At 43.8% G+C, this 18,188-nt stretch overlaps 2 protein-coding genes and 1 long non-coding RNA gene across 4 annotated transcripts; 2 read left to right on the forward strand and 1 right to left on the reverse strand.

Annotated features, from left to right (window-relative positions):
• The first annotated feature begins 3,100 nt into the window (after nucleotides 1–3,100).
• On the forward strand, nucleotides 3,101–5,461 carry LOC124269256. Its single transcript, XM_046704267.1, has 2 exons — nucleotides 3,101–3,574; nucleotides 4,994–5,461. The coding sequence occupies exons 1-2, from the start codon at nucleotides 3,268–3,270 to the stop codon at nucleotides 5,164–5,166; spliced, it is 480 nt and encodes a 159-aa protein (XP_046560223.1). The 5' UTR covers nucleotides 3,101–3,267; the 3' UTR covers nucleotides 5,167–5,461.
• A 530-nt stretch (nucleotides 5,462–5,991) lies between these two features.
• Nucleotides 5,992–7,784, forward strand: LOC124269236. Of its 2 annotated transcripts, none has more exons than XM_046704254.1 (2): nucleotides 5,992–6,121; nucleotides 6,382–7,784. In XM_046704254.1, the coding sequence occupies exons 1-2, from the start codon at nucleotides 6,078–6,080 to the stop codon at nucleotides 6,704–6,706; spliced, it is 369 nt and encodes a 122-aa protein (XP_046560210.1). In that variant the 5' UTR covers nucleotides 5,992–6,077; the 3' UTR covers nucleotides 6,707–7,784. The 2 variants fall into 2 exon arrangements, with proteins under 2 accessions (XP_046560210.1, XP_046560211.1); XM_046704255.1 differs by having other exon boundaries at nucleotides 6,402–7,784.
• On the reverse strand, nucleotides 6,447–7,877 carry LOC124269237. The gene is made up of 2 exons (XR_006896466.1): nucleotides 7,778–7,877; nucleotides 6,447–6,613 (listed from the first exon to the last, which is right to left on the reverse strand). It is a non-coding gene; the product is annotated as an uncharacterized LOC124269237 (long non-coding RNA).
• Nucleotides 7,878–18,188: the final 10,311 nt, after the last annotated feature.

The raw sequence follows: 18,188 nt of genomic DNA on the forward strand, positions 1-18,188 counted from the left end.
CCACTGGAAAGGTCAGCAGATGAAGATATTGTTTTGGTGTATGGAGCAGCTTCCTTCATCATCCTCGGATGTACTTTGAGGTAAATGTTTGCTCATTCGTGTTTTTCTGTTTGCAGTTGATTTTAAAAAATAAATTGATATTAATCATTGTGTTTATGTCAATTCGAACCAGAATAATCGTTGGCATTTACTTTTCTGGGATATTTAATTACAGTCAGGATAATATGCCTCACAGGAGGCTCTGAACATGTGCGGAAATTATTTGTTTTAAATTTTGTTTTTCTGCAACCCGATGACGAACTGTACTAATTTACATCAACATTATAACTCTGTTATGGTCAGCTAATGTCCGTGTATAGTACTAGTGTCTGTAGAAAACTACTAATCTACTGTAATTGTGATATTTGACGATAGTTGACGCAGTTAGAAGGCCTACCATCTAGATCTTTCCTAGCTCAGATTTACTGGGAATATAATATTATCGCTGAGGGCATATATCAATGATGACATGACTTCTTTTCAAACACTATCAAGATTTTATGAAAATCGAAGTGACTGAGTTTTGGGTACCTATGGCAGGAGATCACTGCATTCTGATGGGTGTAATGATGTTGGTCCTGTACAGAATCAAACAGTTTTGTTCTCCTTGTTTTGCAGCACGGTGATCTCCCTTGTATTACACCGATTGGAGTTGTATTTTTTGTGGTGATGGGGTGAGTTGGGGTAGGGTCAGGGTTGGGTCAGGGTAGGGTCAGGGTAGGGTCAGGGTTGGGTCAGGGTAGGGTCAGGGTAGGGTTATTACGGAAGGATGATTCAGGTTAGTATATTTTCTCTAACCGGGGGTAACAGTTTTCGCATACAGCTGATTGGCTGTTTCTGAAATGATTGTATTCCCCCATGAATAGTAACACCACACACGGACGCTGCTTCGCATGTACAACGTTTAACATTTTCCTGAATACTTTTTGTTTATTTTCAGAGTGCAATATTCCTTTGCATTTGCACAAGAAACGTAAACATGGCTATATTTTCGACAGAAAAAACGCATAAGCCAAAAATCAGCATTGTCAGCATTAATTCAGTTCACTCACTGCACATGTGTGGACACAAGGAGGCGTTCAGATCAGAACCTGGTGATACCACCCCTTGAAGCGTCACTGCTCGACACCGCCTCGGAAGGGATTGCACAAATCCTAGGAGTTTTTGCTTGCGGAATTCTTCGCCATTCCTTCTGCAACGCGTTGGCAAATTCAGCAGTTGTCTGAGGACCATGGTGACGTTTACGGACGCGTTGATCACGTTCGTCATATATATGCTCGATCGGGTTCAGATCAGGCAATTTGGAAGGCCAGGGAAGGACATTGACGTTTGCATAAGCCAGATAGGCACCTGTTACACGAGTTGTGTACGGTCGAGCGTTCTCGTGTTGAAACAGCTCCCTCTGGCGGTTAAAAAGTGGCAGGAGGTCAGGTTGCAGGATTTGGTCGATGTAGCGATTTGCTATAAGATTGCCTTGAACCACTGCTAGCTCTGATCTACCCGTGTAGGACATGGCTCCCCACACCATGACGCTTTCTCCACCAAATCTGTCCACCTCTCGTGGTGTCCACCACCAGTTCGGCGCAAAACGTTCGTGTCGTTGTCTCCCATCCCGTAGTTGCAGGAGGAAACGCGATTCACCGCTGAACCAAACGCGTCTCCAGTTCCCCAGAGTCCATGCTTGTACAGTTTTGCATCAATGCACACGTCGTTATCGGTGTAGTCGTGTCAAGACAAGTCCAAGTTTTGGTCCATATGCTCGAATTCCCACCTTTCAGACGATTTCTAATGGTTTGGTCAGAAAACCTTCGAAGACCAGCCAACTATCCTGAAGTGTCCGTTGCTGTAGTAAATCGGTGACGCAGGTGAAACACCCGGATGAATCGATCCTGAGTAGGAGTGGCCATTCTTGGTCTTCCACCTCTGGAACGATTTTGGTCGAATTGAAGCGGGTATATCGATGCCATAACCGAGATATGGTGCTGTGGTGAAGTGTCTTGCAGTCTGGGACTACCTTGCTTCCAAACGTCCTATGGCTTTATTTCGAACAGTACCATTCAATCTTGGCATTTTGTATCTTCCTTTTCGTCGTAAATGTAATGAATTGATAAATTTGTAATCCACAGAATACAGGTTTTTAGAAAGGTATACGTACACCAACATATAGAAAAGGGTTTTTAGAACATTTGTTAGTAGTCAACAGGGTCACCCTGGCGTGTTTTTCAAGATGGCGGCACATCCGGTCCCCATGGGCGCCGCCATCTTGGATCAAGATGGCGACCCACGGTGACCGGATGTGCCGCCATCAGGGGAGATCACTCGTGTTCCGGTTCCGGTGCTTCCGGTTCCGGTGGGTGCGCACGCATCGCGATGACGTCACGACCGGTTCCGGTGGGTGCGCACATGACGATGACGTCACCTCCCGGCCAAGATGGCGGACGCGTTTCAAGATGGCGACCCATCCGGTGGGATCGCGTGAGATCTCGCGGGATCTCGTGGATTCTCGCGGGATCTCGCGAGTGTAGACGCGTTTCAAGATGGCGGAACGGACGAGCGGCGGACGGGACGGGACGGAGAGGGAAGGGAAGGGAAGGAGAGGAAAGGAGAGGGAAGGAGGGAGAGAGGGGGTGAGGCGGACACGATGGCGTGGCTAGACAAGTGTTAGTGTGTGTGTGGTTAAAACAACATTGGATGTAGCATTCTTTCGAGCCAGGTGGGTGGCCCTGAAAAGGGCCGTTGGTATGAGTGGGTGAGAGATCACCGAGGTATCTATGGTGGTGATGGTGGTGCACTGGAGGCACTGCTACTGGAATCGTCCATGGGTTCGACAAACTCCAAGATGCGTTGAAGTAGAGAGTACATGGTGTCTATACGATCTTGAACGAGGAGGACCTTGTCATGGAGTAGAGCCAGTAAATGATGGCTTTCACGTTTACTCACTTTCTTTGGCGGTTCACTTGGCTGGTGGGCGGATGCCGGACGTTTCTGGCCCTTGTTAGAGCAGTTTATACTCTTATGGTCCTCTTGACCACAGTGACGGCAGGGATGTGGACAGGGGCCGGATTCACTAAACTTCTTAGAATTTTCTTAGATTTATGCTTAAGTTTCCTTAAGAATTCTTAGCTGAGAATTTATCTTAAGTAGCAATCCACCAAGCCACTAAGCATAAATCTTAGCTGAGATATTTTAAAATTCTTAGAATTTTCTTAGTGAGAAACGCATGGGATTATGGGATACAAATTTATGCTAAGAATATTCTTAGATGACGTATTGGAAATCCCCGTATCTATTAATAGCATAGTTGAACTCTCCTCGCGTGGAGATAGAAAAAAACTTACGCAGACGACAACAATCAGAATGGAGAAGAAAAGTGTCAGAAAACCCAACTGGACGGCCGAACAGACCTTGTATTTAACTCGCCTTGTTGAGGAAAACAAGGCTGTGCTACTCGGCAAGTTTGGACCGGGCGTGACATCTGCGCGAAAGAAGGAAATTTGGACACATATTACTATGCAGATCAATGCCACCTTCACAGGTAAGTGACGATCGTAAATTTTGAGTGCACTTTAAAATGTTATCACCTTGTATATGTAACTGTAAAGTATTTGCCTCCTACAATAATTAATGTATTTTTTATTGATTTGTAAAGAATTTAAACGTTGAAGTAAGTGCAAGTTTAAAAGCGAGATGGTTCATATGTGCTATTTTCGATCACCAATCTCAAAACGGAAGGATTTCCGCCCGTAACCCCCGTATTTATTTCCAATCATTATTTGCCTGAGGATATCCGCCTATGTTTTTTATAAACAGGCTATACCTAACCTAAAACCCTAAAATCCAACCCCAAACATTACCCTAAACCCTTGAAATAATCCTAATAAATAGAATACATTTCAAGCGGGGGTTACGGGCGGAACTCTTACCATCAAAACTTTGACGAGTGATATTGGATTTATGCATTCAAACATCATATTGTTTGTGCATATCAACTGATTATAATCATTTGAAGTAACAAATACTGAAATCAAATGTTACACATCTTCTGTTGTAACAGCTTACAAGTATACTACAACCGACATGCTTAGTATGTTCATTGAAATAGTAATGTATTTGGGCCAGTTTTTTTGTATCTAGTCAAATGTCAATGAAAATGATAACAGTGAATTAGGGTTGGTTTGACATGTTGATAATTCTGTAAATTTATCTCAGAAATATAGGTTGATATTCAGGTATTTATCAAGGCAGGTAAGATATTTCTATCGCAGGTTTTCATGTGAAGGAATCACACATGAAACATTCTATTTCACCCAAGTGCGAAGTAAGCACACATGTATCATTTTATTTTACCCAAGTGTGAAAGACTCACACATTTTCATTTTATTTTACCCAGTGTGAAAGACTCACACATTTTCATTTTATTTTACCCAGTGTGAAAGACTCACACATTATCATTTTATTTTACCCAGTGTGAAAGACTCACACATTATCATTTTATTGTACTGCAGTACTTTTCATGAAGAAATGACCCATTTGTTTTGTTGTGTTTGCAGAATATTTCTCATGTGTACCATTATTTTATTTAATCAAACACTGACCCCTATGATTTATTGTTCATTATTTTGACTCCCTTAAAGCTTTTGAATGGCAGTCCATTATGTGGAGTTGGTTCAGTTCCAACCAGAGGCATACACAGAGTCAACATTTATCTGTTTTCATGTTAATATTAACAATAGTATGTTGAAAATAGCACTAATATTGTGAAATGTGACTAATATTAGTGGGCCAAGTGGGCCCTATATCATACCTTCAGACTGAACCTTTGTTAATATCATAATTGGGTTGTCAGTACCATTACATAATAAATTTTAAAATGTGAATTTAATGTAAATGAAAATATTTGATTTCATATTTGTGTCCTCAATTGTTTCATGAAATGTTTTTTCATTTTTCCCAGGATGTGTCAGGACAAATGACGAGGTGGAGAAAAAGTGGCATAATACCCAGTCGAAGTCCAAGTCTGAAATTGCAGCATATAAGAAAGGGGCTGTATCTACAGGTAAGAGCTCAAATATAGATTTATGGTCCATACTTATTGATTTTGGACAGTCTGTGTGTGATGAAAAGTGATTACTTTGAAGGAGTATAAATTGAGTAATAAATGGTCATGGTGTAACCGGGTTGTGATGGGTAAGAATGACGTTCAAACACAGGCTATGGGTGTGAGGTTTTATTTGCAGTTAGAGAGGTAACGACACCCTGCAATACACAAAACAATAACATAAGGCAATATCATAAAACATGATGCATCTTTCACATACGAGTACCTTACAATTACACATTCACATTCGCATATAATATATTTGTTAATGAGGCATAAAATCATTGTCTTGATTACATAAAGAATTCATCAAGGGCGATAACTATATTTATGGGTACTATACATGAGGTATACAAATGTACAATGAACATGGATCATTGTTATAAAGTACATTACATGTTCTCAATACAATAATTAATTATCACTTTGTGGCACCAATGATACAGATGGCAATCAGTGATACATATGTATCATAATATGTTATTTACAATATATACTATTCACAACAAACTATTCAGAACTGGTGTCTGCCACAATGGTAATAATAATAATGAGAGAATGATGTATGAGTATAGATTATATAGGCAATGTCAGATCATATTATTACTTACTAGTATGTGACATTATTTAGAGCTTACCAAAAGAAGTGCAAGTGATAAATGACATTGGTCAGTGTGCAAATTAGGCTGTTTACAGGGTCTTGAATTGAACAAAATATATTCACCCCAAAAATCCCCTGACAAAATAAGTTGAATAGACCGTCATGAAAAATATGAATTTCGCTTACGTCTGATTATGTTTCAAGCCATGGGTAATTATGAAATTATCTATACATTGCAGGTGGTGGGCGTCACCTTGTCCACTTTTAACTGAAACAGCAGAAGTCGTGTGGGACATACTTGGGAAGGACAATGTGTCCATATCAGGAATACCAGATTCAATGGACTCAACTCTACTGCAGATAAATGAGTCTACTCAGTCAAGGTTTGTCAAAACATTCAGCTTTACTGTATGTCATTAGATAATTCCTTCAATAAAATTGGTTGCATTACATTCCAAATATTGATAACAAATTTTATTTCCAAAATAAACTATTGATGAAATCCAAAATGTAAAAATCACATATCAAGAAGATTATAAAGCTCTCTTTCCAACATTTATCCCTTTACTGCCTTTAATGTTTGATATTTATAATTGAATACATGATAACAAGTAAAACTGATTATAGTTTATTTACATTTCAGTGATGCCATGTCATTTTTAGACATCCAGGCTCTGACAGCAGTGGGAGGGTGCCTGGAAATGGTCACCAGTGTGGCAGATGTGGCAGATGTGGCGGTTACTCCAAGCAATCCGAGTGATGCAGCAGTTCCCACTGTCAAGGCCGTACACACAGTCCCTGCAGCAGCAAGTGGTGGAAGATGTGCTCCACCAGCAAGGAGATCCAATCTTGAACCATGCCTTGAATGTGATGAACTGTATCATAAGAAGATGAAATTAGAAATTGAGGTTCTTAAACTAAAAAAGAAAATGATGGAACACAAACTAAAGAAATTTATGGAAGAGTAGAAGACTACTCATGCTTCTCAAAATGTACATATTTCTTAATAGCTGGCCAAAATACTTGTAACAATATGGTTCTTGCAAATATTTTCTTAAAGTCAACAAATCTACTTCATTAAACATGGTTCAAGCCTAATGTAGGTATCCACATGATGCTTAAGGCACTCGATGAGTGTGGGAGAAGTACATGCGCTAGTAAGGTTAAACATATACGGTACTGTTTCAATTTGGTTTGGGATTGGGTTATGCTTGGCTTAGTCACAATGTTGCAGATTCAAAGGCTTTCATATCTATGTTCAAACAGAGGTTATGTGATAATTTACAGGAGTCATGGTACTCCTCTGTGGAATCTTCACCTAAATGTTATCTCTACAAAGCCCACAAATATTTTTTGAATGTTGAAAAGTACTTATGTTGTGATTTACCTTTACATGTAAGGAATGCTATTCCAGATTTAGATGCTCAAATTTTAAAATTGCCATAGAAACAGGAAGATACGCTAATGCTGATAGACATCTAAGGCTGTGTAGCCACTGTAAAAAGAATAATGTCAATATTATTGAGGACATATATCATATTTTGCTGGAATGTGCACTATATGTTGATATTAGAAACAAATACCTTATTGACATATATAATGATATGTCTGTTGTTAATATTTTAAAAGATTCAAACACAATTACTGTATATAATGTTGGAAATTCCCTCTATCATGCAGAGCAGAGGATCAACTTAAAATATGCTCAGTAACTGAAATCTAATGATGTTTGTATTTTGGGCCTGACTCCCCTTTACCCTTTCTTGGTGAATGTGGCAGATTCCCTCTTCAACTTACTTATATGTCAAGGTCAGGTTAATATTTGTGTAGACTTTTAACTCTTCCAAGTTGTAGATTACCTCATCAATTTTATTTAATGTTAAAGTCTTTGGATGAATGTGGACATATAGCAACCACAGAATGAAAACATCTATTACATTCTTTGTGAGTTTTAAATGATGTTTATATTAAAGTTAAATTAATTTGGTACTAAATCTTTTACTGTCATGTTGATGAAAATATCCAATAATTTGCCTTACCCTAGAAGTGAGTGTTGGCAAAGTGATCCCTGTAAATCAGGTTATGTCCAGACAACTGTGGCACAATCTGTGGTTGGTCGCCGTCATCTGGGTCAATCGATTCACCATCAGGCAAGGGATGTTTCTTAACTTGCATATGTTGTGCAAAACTGCACAACATGTGATCACCTGTTGTGAAAAATAATTATATGTAAATAAAAGTTCTTTTCATTTCAAATTGTTATCTTGTTATTATTTTGTGAATAGTGTTGTGTGGGGCCACATACCGGTAAGATATCTTGTTTCTCATTTCTGTATATTACTTCTAATATATTTGTACATGTTTCGCTGGAAGACCATCATTCTGAACATGCTTTATCTGTTGTCATTTCTACGAGTTAATTTCTGCTGATGATGAACAATATATTAAAACAACACCGACATCCAAATGGACCATATTTTTAGGAAACAGTTCTTAGATATAACAAGAATCTTTATTTGGCGTCAGATGTTTTTGTTTGAATAATTTCAATCCATTTTAATGGATGATTTTAAGAAGATATAAATGGAGTGTTTAAAAACATATATATTAACACTTAACATACATACACATGCATGGAAGCACACACACATACAAGACATGCTTCAAATACATTTTAAGAATCATAAACATACATCAAATATAAATGTTATATAAGATTATTTTCTACTTGTGAACATGTTTATGAATTTACTTTTTTAGCATATTATTCTCATCTTATATTGCATTAAACCTGTTAGTATTGCATATATAATTAACAGTTAAGTAATAAAGCACAGTTTAATTACAAATAACATTGGTTTTACACAGATGAATAACTCTTCCACATTTATTATTTTATACTGGCATTTACCTTGCATGTTTTTTCTGGGGTTAATCTAACTTCTCCATGCAACACATGAAAACGCCGCTTGAGTTGCCCTATTCCCCTCTCCACTATGCTGCGAGTCCTCTTATGAGCTCTGTCAAAAATCAAACGTTAAGAAGATTATTTTAAAATCTGCAATAACATATTTTGCCATTTTGACTGGCATGTAAATAAATAACATGATATAGATGTAGATAAATAATCTATTCAGCCCTAAAGCATGCTTTTATGTGTACTGTCATTTCGTTACGTATTTGTCAGAAAGTTCTTGATGTATTCTAGGATTGTAGATTGTTCCAGGAAAGAAAAACATCAATTTTTTTAATTCAACCCAGTTACACTTTTATAGTCATATTTGACAGGGGGCATAACTCTAATTGACTAACCAAAAGTCATGTCGTTTGCAAGATTCGATTTACCTGTTGTATGATGTCTGAGAGCCGGGATTTGGCTGAAGATAAGGAGTGAGGAGCCAGTCTCTACATGGATATCCACTGTCTCCAAGCAAGTGGCAGCGGGCAGGCATCAGGTGGCGAGAGAACAAAACACAAACGCCGCTCTCGGTCAGTATGCGCGAGTCATGAGTGGACCCCCGGCCATTTCGCAACAATATCAATGATATGTGAACTGTGGTCAAAGACAACTTGAGTATTGATGCTGTGGTACTGCTTTCTGTTCACATAAGCAGGTTCGTGCTGGGATGGTGCCATAATCTGAATGTGGGTGCCATCTATAACCCCAACCACTCCGGGAAAATTAGCGATGCCATAGAAACCAAGTTGGTTTCGTCGGATTTCAGTCGGACTGGTGGGAAACGAAACGAACTGTCGAACAATGGCAGGGGCAGACAGTGCAGTTATTGTTTGGTTAATGGCCCTACTCACTGAAGACTGTGAAACACCAATGTGGTCTGCATTACACAGCTGCATTTTGCCCGTGGCAAAGTAACGCAGCGTCAGTAGAACTTTGTCAGTAGCTGATAAAGGATGACTTCTTTGAGTGAGAGGTGAAATTTCATTGGAAATGAGACTTACTACAAATTGTATACCATCTTTTGATAATCTAAATCTTCGTGTCAACTCTGTTTCTGTGTATTTTTCTAAAATGTTGGTTCTATCGATGATTGCATGGGCGGCCATCTTTGTTTACTTTAAGAAAATTCTTAGTGCTTAAGTAACCTATGGATGATTCTTAAGTTAAGAAAAAATCTTAAGCACTAAGAAGTTTGATGAATATTGCTTAAGCAAAAATCTTAGTTTTATATAGGTTGCTATGGAAACTAAGAATTCTTTCCAGACTTAAGAATTCTTAAGGCTTAAGAAAATTCTAAGAAGTTTAGTGAATCCGGCCCCAGGCGTAACTGAGATGACCTTCGTTTTTCCACAGTTGTAGCAGGTGTTGTTATCGTGCGTGTTGTTGTCCTTGGTCTTCTTGGGACATACGTAATAGCGATGACCTTGAGCACCACACTCGGCACAGGTAACCTTGGGACAGTGTAGATAACTGTGGTCATCTGTTTCGCACAGGCGGCAACGGAAGGAGGCGGAGGCGGAGGCAGGAGACGACTGCATGCTTCCAGTTTCAGTGAGCAACTGATGAGGAGAGCTGGAAAACCTCGAATTTATATAGTTGTGGGTTGATGACGTCACTTTGACGCATCCGGTTCGCACCGGTTGCATCCGGTTCGCACCACTCTCCTCCTGACTCAACAGGCTAGTGTGACGTCATGGAGTATGACATCATTCCTATAAATAACACATGAGCTCATGGTGCGCACTGGCACGACCTATTGTGACGTCATAGGGTGACGTGATGTATATAAACCAGGCTCAGCGTGGCTCTGACCAGTTCTCACCATGTCGTCACCACGAATGAACGAAGATGAACTTGAAGAGGAGCCTGTGCCCTACGAGTTGGAGCGGACGACCCAAAGAACAACCAAGAAATTCAGGACTGGTACCCAGCGCTACCACCTGAAGTTCAACCCTGTTTGGCTGCAGCGTCAACAGCCTGAAGACCTTCCCGTCGTTTTCAGAGAACAGTTTGATGCCGTGTTAGCAGATTTGAGAGACGATGTGGGTGGCCAGGATGGTGATCGCGTGGGATTGGCCCTGGAACACCCCGCCCTGGATTCAGACATCCGAATGCCATTTCAGCGCATGGAGGACCTCCAGGGGGAACACATCATGGCCCAAGTGGAAAAAGTACAACAAAGCAACCACGACTTACATATCGATGACACCATGGACATTTTCTTACTGCATGTAGAGGATCCTGATCGTATCGGTGAGGGACACGGCCGACCAAGGCACCTCGTTGGCTTAAACGCCTTCCTGGAAAAGAAACAATGCATCGTTCAAATCAAGAATGAGGATCAGCTCTGCTTTGCCCGTGCCCTGGTTGTGGCCAGTCACCACGCACACAAACCCGATCCTGTGACCAAAGAATGGACGAAGCAATGGAAATACCTGTGTGACAAACGTATTCCAGTTCAACTGAAGGCTGCCAAGGGCTTGTTTCGTCAACTCAAGATCCCCGAAGGTCCTTGTACAGGGCGTGCCACGTGGGAGTTGTTCAGTCAACGTTTGGCCCCTTACTATCAGCTCAAAGTCTACTCCCAAGATGTGTTGAATCGACTCCTGTACAAGAGTGAAGTGCCTCAACCCACCAAGATCCTTCACTTGTATCATCACCATCACCATTACGATGTCATTACCTCCATGCCTGCTTTTACAGGTCGTGTCTACTACTGTGAAACGTGTGACCAAGGCTACAACACTTCTGAAGATCATCGTTGCACCCGAGAATTTCGATGTTACTGGTGCCAATGTCTTGGATACTGTGGCGACGTGGTCAGTGAAGGGCTCTCCTGTCTCCAATGTGGCGGATGGTTCCGAAACCCTACCTGCTTTGAACGCCATCGGACGGCCTTCGCCAACCATCCCAGCACCTGCTCCACCATCCACACGTGTCATCGTTGCTATGCCAAAGTCAACGTGAGAAAAATCCAGGGCATGGCCAACCACCAGTGTGGCACGAATCGGGACTGCAAGATCTGCAAAGAACCCTTGAAACCCAACCACCAGTGTTACATGTCCGTCATCGAACCACCGAAACAAAATGAAGACGGTGAAAAAATGGATGAAGACAAAGAACGGCAACAGCGTCAGTTCATCTTCTATGACTTTGAATGTACTCAAGATCAAGGGACTCATGTTCCCAACTTGTGTGTGGTGCATCTGGGATGTGGAAAATGTATTTCCGAGGCTTCGGATCAGTTGTGTGACAAGTGCCCCTGGCGTAAGGAAGGAGAAGGGCCTAGCCGCATCAAAGTGTTTCGGGGATCTACGACCTTGAAGGACATGGGCGACTGGCTGATGCGTCTGGCGGAAAAGAAAGAGAAGCAGAAGAAGAAACGTAAGGCATCCCAACAGCAGCCGTCAGGCCGTGCCTCGAAACAACCCAAACTGGTATCACCAGAACCCAATGATGATGATGATGATGTAGAACAAGACAACAACGACAAAGAACAAGACGACGAAGACGACATTTCCCCTACCATTGATGATGACGACGTGTTGGTCATTGCTCACAACTACCGAGGGTATGATGGACACTTGCTCCAACAGTACTTCCATCAACATCTCGTGAAAGCACCCCAGGTCACACTTCGAGGGAATCACATCTTGCAAATGACCGTGGGACGCCTCGTTTTCAAGGATTCACTCAACTTCCTCACGATGGCTCTGAAGCAGTTTCCGAAAACGTTTGCATTGACGGAACTCAAGAAAGGCTACTTCCCTCACTTCTTCAACACCGAAGCTCACCAAGGCTATGTGGGCCCTTATCCTCCCGTGTCTACCTACGATCCTGACAGTATGTTTTCTGCCGAACGCAAAGCTTTCTTGGCCTGGTACGATGCACGGGTGGCTGAAGGGACTGTGTTTGATCTGGATGAGGAATTGTTGACCTACTGTCAGAGTGATGTGGACATTTTGCGTCGAGGTTGTGCTGCATTTCGCAACATATTCATCCAACAGAACAACGTGGACCCTTTCTATGAAGCGGTGACTCTACCCATGGCTTGTATGCTCACCTTCCGAAAACAGTTTTTTGGAACCCCGCACCATCGCCATCCTACCTACTCAAGGTTATCGTCCCCAGCGTCGCTACTCTCTTCAGTGTCTCCACTGGCTCAACTGGGTCATGCATCAACACCCTGGGGTCCACATTCAACATGCTCGGAATGGTGGAGAAGTAGGTTTTGACTGTGCTGACGGAAGTCGTTACATGGCAGATGGCTACGACGCCAAGACACGCACCGTGTACGAATACTTGGGCTGTTTCTGGCATGGCTGTACTCGTTGTTACAAGACGAGCCGATGTGAACGCCATGCTAGCTTGGGTACCACCCCTTGGGAACGATACCATCATACAAGATACCGCCTGGGTGTGTTACGCCAGCATCCCGACATCGACCAAGTGGTGACCCTCTGGGAATGCGAATTTCTGAAACAACAGAAAGACAACGGTGATCTGAGAGCCTTCCTGACTACCCTGCAAGGACCCCATGCCTACATGCCTGACCCGTTGAATCCTAGAGATGCTTTCTTTGGAGGTCGTACCAACGCCACCAAACTGTACTACGAAGCCAAAGAAGACGAAGAAATCAAATATGTGGACGTTTGCTTTCGCTGTACCCTTACATCTGCAAGTATGGTACTTTTCCGTGGGACACCCGAGATCAAAGATCATCCTCCCGTGTCTGACTTGTTTGAGCTCCACGGCCTGATCCAGTGCCGAGTCTTGCCACCCACCGACCTCTATCATCCTGTTCTTCCTTACAAGTGTCAAGGCAAACTGCTCTTTCCACTGTGCCGTACGTGTGCTGAAGAGCAGTTGGATGCTCCCTGCCCCCACGGGGATGAAGACCGGGCATGGATCGGTACCTACGTCAGCAAAGAGCTTCAGTTTGCTGTTGAAAAGTGCGGCTATCAAGTGCTTCACATCTTTGAGGCTTGGCACTTTGACACGCTTGCCATCTACGACCCTGACACCCAAGAGGGAGGACTGTTTGCCAAGTATGTCAACAATTTCTTCAAGATCAAGCAAGAGGCCAGTGGCTACCCCGAAGGTTGTCCAGACCCAAGCGCCTACATCCACGAGATACAGCAGAAAGAGGGAGTCACCTTGGATCCTGCTCGCATTCACAAAAACCCAGGACTACGTGCCTTAGCCAAGGCCTGCCTGAACAATCACTGGGGCAAGTTTGGTCAACGCGTTGGGTTTGCCAAGACGGAATATATCAGTTCCCCTGAGAGGTACTTTGCCCTCCTCCGGGATGAGTGCCGTGTGGTGAAAGACATTAACATCATCAATGAAGACCTCATCTGTGTCACTCACGAACCTCAGGCAGACTTTCACGACCCTCATCCAGCCCACAATGTGGCCATTGCAGCCTGGGTGACAGCACAAGCCCGTCTCAAGTTGTATTCTTATTTGCAACCGTTGGATCGACGTGTCCTCTATTTTGATACGGACAGTATCATTTACATTCACCGTCCACGAAGTTACAACCCGCCACTGGGAGATACCTTGGGGAGCTGACTGATGAACTGGGAGGGGCAACAGCATTCAAACCTTTGTCTCGGCAGGACCCAAGAATTATGGCTACAAGCTGCGCCATCCTCAATCTGACGGCAGTGTGGGCATCAGCAAGGTCCGAGGATTTACTTTAAATCACAGGGCGAGTCAACATGTCCACTTTGACAGCATGAAGAACCTCGTCTGTCAGAGGGATCAAGCCAACATCACGGTCCCGTACCCACACCGCATCATTCGCGGAGGACTTCGTCAGGGCAACGTGTTGCTGTCCAAGGACACCACCAAAACTTATCGCTTGGTCTACACCAAACGCCGAGTGCAGTACGACCCCCAAGGCGTCCCCAGGGAAACTCTCCCCTATGGTTATAAAGAGTGAACCCATCCCTCCCATGGACTTTTGATGCAGACATGCTCTGATGTATTGATGTTTAATCCATAAAATGTGATTGCCTTGTTCATTTGTTGTTCTATCATTCAATAAATTGTAATTGTATTGTACTCTTGTGTTATGTCGTCTCTCTCTTCAGGGCCAGACCTGGTGGAGTCCATGGTCACCCGCAACCCTGTTGTACCCTGTTCTTAGACTCAGACCTGGTGGAGGCCATGGTCACGTTTATCATGTCATAGGTACTGTCACAAAAAGGGAAGAGAAGGGAGAGCAGAGTGGCGCAGTGGAAGCGTGCTGGGCTCATCACCCAGAGGCCCGTGGATCGAAACCACGCTCTGCTAACGACAATTTTTTTCTTTCTAGTTTGACGTCACACACCCTATGACGTCATCACGACCCTGCGTGTATATATAAAGAGACGTTTCTGTCAGAGTCATTACAGATTCTGTTGTCTAAGAAAAGAGAAGGATGGAATCCGTTCACCGCGATAGGCTTAGGGAGAATCGTTGTGGTCTCGTGCTCGCTATCAAGCAGGTCGAAGCCGTGGTGGACAAACTGATGACGTTTAAAGTCCTGACCATCCTCATGAAGGCAGAGATTATCGAAAAACCTCGGACCTCCTTTGACCGTGTCAGAGAATTGTTAGACATGCTTCCCCGACGTGGACCCCAAGCTTACTCCCTCTTCTGCAAAGCTTTGGAGGAATGTGAAGAAACAGAAGCCATGACCTTGCTGGGTCTCAAGACTCCCACGGACAAGGCACAGTCACAAGTGACAGTCCCCTGGCTATTCTTCTATGGAATCCAGTCACCGTTCAGCAACTTTCATCCAGCTGTGTTTACCTTGGATGGCGTTACATTTAATTGTGTTGAACAGTGTTACATGTACTCTAAAGCCATGTACTTTGGAGATGACGACAGTGCGACGCGTATTCTGCACGAGACTGTTCCAGCAAAGCAAAAACGTCTGGGGCGATGTGTGAAAGGCTTCACTCAAACAGTGTGGGACACGGTCAGTCTTGAGGTGATGACCAAGGCGATCACGGCTAAATTTTCCCAGAACAAGGACTTGAAACAGAGATTGATTCAATCCTACCCAAAGTCGTTAGCTGAAGCTAGCCCCTACGATCAAAGATGGGGAATAGGAATGGGTGTATCTCATCCGAATATTGACAAACCCTGGACATGGTCGGGGAAAAACAAGTTGGGGAAAAGCTCATGCATCTTCGTGACACGCTGTTGTTGTTGTGAGTGACGTCATCCATGGGCAAACTCCAATGACGTCATCCATGCATGCACGTCATCCATGCCGCCACGTGACGTCATCCTGTGTATCTCTATAAAAAGACTCTGACCCCATCGTGATTCGTCATCATGCTGTTCACGCTGCTCTTTGTGCTTGCCACCTATCTAGAAGAGAGACACTTTATAGAACAGTTCAGAAAAGCAGTGCAAGAGGCCATCCAGAAACAACACGATCGTGACGTCATTTGAAGTGACGTCATTTGAAGTGACGTCATAGCTCGCGCTGCTGGTGTTGCCTATAAAAACGCAGGATCGATTGAGCGGGTCATCAGTTGCATCAGCTCAGTCGTTGAAGATGGCATCTCCAGGCAACCTCCCTTCTTCCTTCGTCAACTTGGCTTCGCAGGCAAAGGACCTTGCTTCTGACATGGCCCATCTCCACAACACCATGATGACTCAAAGCCAGTTATACAAGACCAACTACATGGATCTCCAGGACCGGCTGCGTGTGATGGAACAAAAGTTGCCGTCGATCATCCGCAAGCTGGCAGATATTCAGCCGAAAAGAGAAACACTGTATGGCATGATGGGTCGCTTCTGTGAGTTGACTGAGGAAGACTATTACTGGATGGCGTATCACCAAGACCACTTGCGTATCCTCTCCGACAGCGCCAACAACTCTGTTCGCTTGATCCTCATCGGTATCAACGATGCTTATGCCAAGGAAAATGCAGGGGAGACCTTCCTCAACAAGCTGTTCCACATCGTGTTCAAGTTGAGGAATGGACGTCCTATGACCTATGACCATGGTGTGCTGTACAGCAAGCTGCTGGCCAAACTCCAGGTGAAACTCTGGCCTCACCCACCCAGCTATAGTCTTCGATATGCCACCTGCACTCTACCTTTGTTCTCCAATGATCCAGAGGTCACCGACATGACGCCCAAGCCCGTGCCTCGAAAAAGAATACCTCCCAAGACCACGCCTGCCAAGACTTCTCCAAAGAAGAAGAAGAAGGCCTCCATCCCACCCCTTCCCAAGGCACCCACCAAGATGACGTCACCTCCCCAGGGGACCCTGGCCACGACTTCTCCAAAGAAACAGAAGAAGAAGTCAAACAAGGAGGCCCCACCAAGACAGTCACCAAGAAGACGTCACCTCCCAAGACACACTCACTCACCAAGAAGGCACCCCCAAAGCCTAAGAGTCTCAAAGCACCCCAGACTCGAAGAAACAGTTGGAGATGACTGACTTGTGGGAGGCGAGAAGGGTCAAGGGATCAGTCCTGCTAGCCCCAAGAGATCCCCGGCAGAGTTACCTCCAGATCTGCAAGACTTGTATGATCTACTCCCGATGGCTATCACCATGGAAGCAGAGCAGACAACTCCAGAAGGGCTCCAGAGACGACTTCAGTGAGGGCTCCAGAGACGGATCTGGTGATGACTTCAGTGACGGCTCCAGAGGAGGAGCCAGAGACTTTGCCGACATCCCCATGTTTAACGATGAAAATCATTTTCATCCCGGACAAATGGACTTTTTACGGTGTTCGACCTGCAATCCCGAGGATCACCTGAACTGGTGGTGATCTGTGGATGACCTGTTGTTGTTGATCTGTTAATGCATCATTATTGTTGATCTGTTTGCCATGTTGATGTTGTTCCTCAATAAAATGTGAATTCCATTTCAAAGGGTTGTGTCTTCTATATCTTCAGGGATCTTAGCTCTTAGAGGTCATTTCGGTGCAACCCGCGGGGTGGTAAGACGATGTGTCAGTATGTCAGGGACACTATCAGGGACAGTGTTAGACTCAGACCTGGTGGAGGCCATGGTCACCCCACTCACGTTACGTCATCCCTTTACCATGTTAATTGCAGGCCCTACAGGGTCAGGTAAAACATCGTTTGTCAAAGCCTTCATGGAACATGTGTTTCAACCGGGGATCCTAGATCTTCCACCTCAGGGCATCGTGTGGGTGTACAGTGAATGGCAACCCATGCATGAGGACTTGGAAGTTCTGACTTCGAGGTTAGGGATACCCCTGACGTTTGTGCAAACCATGGGGGGAAGCCAACACGCAGTTACCTGCAGGGTCTGGGGGTAAGGCCGAGAAGGGTTTGCCTACGCCCCATTGGTTGATCATTGATGATTTGCTGGGCGACAATACCAAAGAGGAAGAAGCCGAAGTCCTGCGATGGTTTACCAAGAAAAGTCATCATCGCAACACGTCCGTGTTGTACTTGACACAAAACCTCTTTGCTTCATCGCCTCATCATCGCACCATTAGTTTAAA

This window comes from Haliotis rubra, unplaced genomic scaffold (assembly GCF_003918875.1).
Source record: "Haliotis rubra isolate DU_JTF1 unplaced genomic scaffold, ASM391887v1 Scf143, whole genome shotgun sequence".
NCBI classification, from domain to species: Eukaryota; Metazoa; Mollusca; class Gastropoda; order Lepetellida; family Haliotidae; genus Haliotis; species Haliotis rubra.

Excerpts from the sequence above, each read along its gene's own strand:
- LOC124269236 (XM_046704254.1), top strand. The coding sequence starts at position 6,078 with ATGGACTCAACTCTACTGCAGATAAATGAGTCTACTCAGTCAAG. Across the intron at positions 6,122-6,381 it reads AATGAGTCTACTCAGTCAAG|TGATGCCATGTCATTTTTAG; the intron begins GTTTGTCAAAAC and ends TTTACATTTCAG.
- LOC124269256 (XM_046704267.1), top strand. The coding sequence starts at position 3,268 with ATGGGATACAAATTTATGCTAAGAATATTCTTAGATGACGTATTGGAA. Across the intron at positions 3,575-4,993 it reads GATCAATGCCACCTTCACAG|GATGTGTCAGGACAAATGAC; the intron begins GTAAGTGACGAT and ends CATTTTTCCCAG.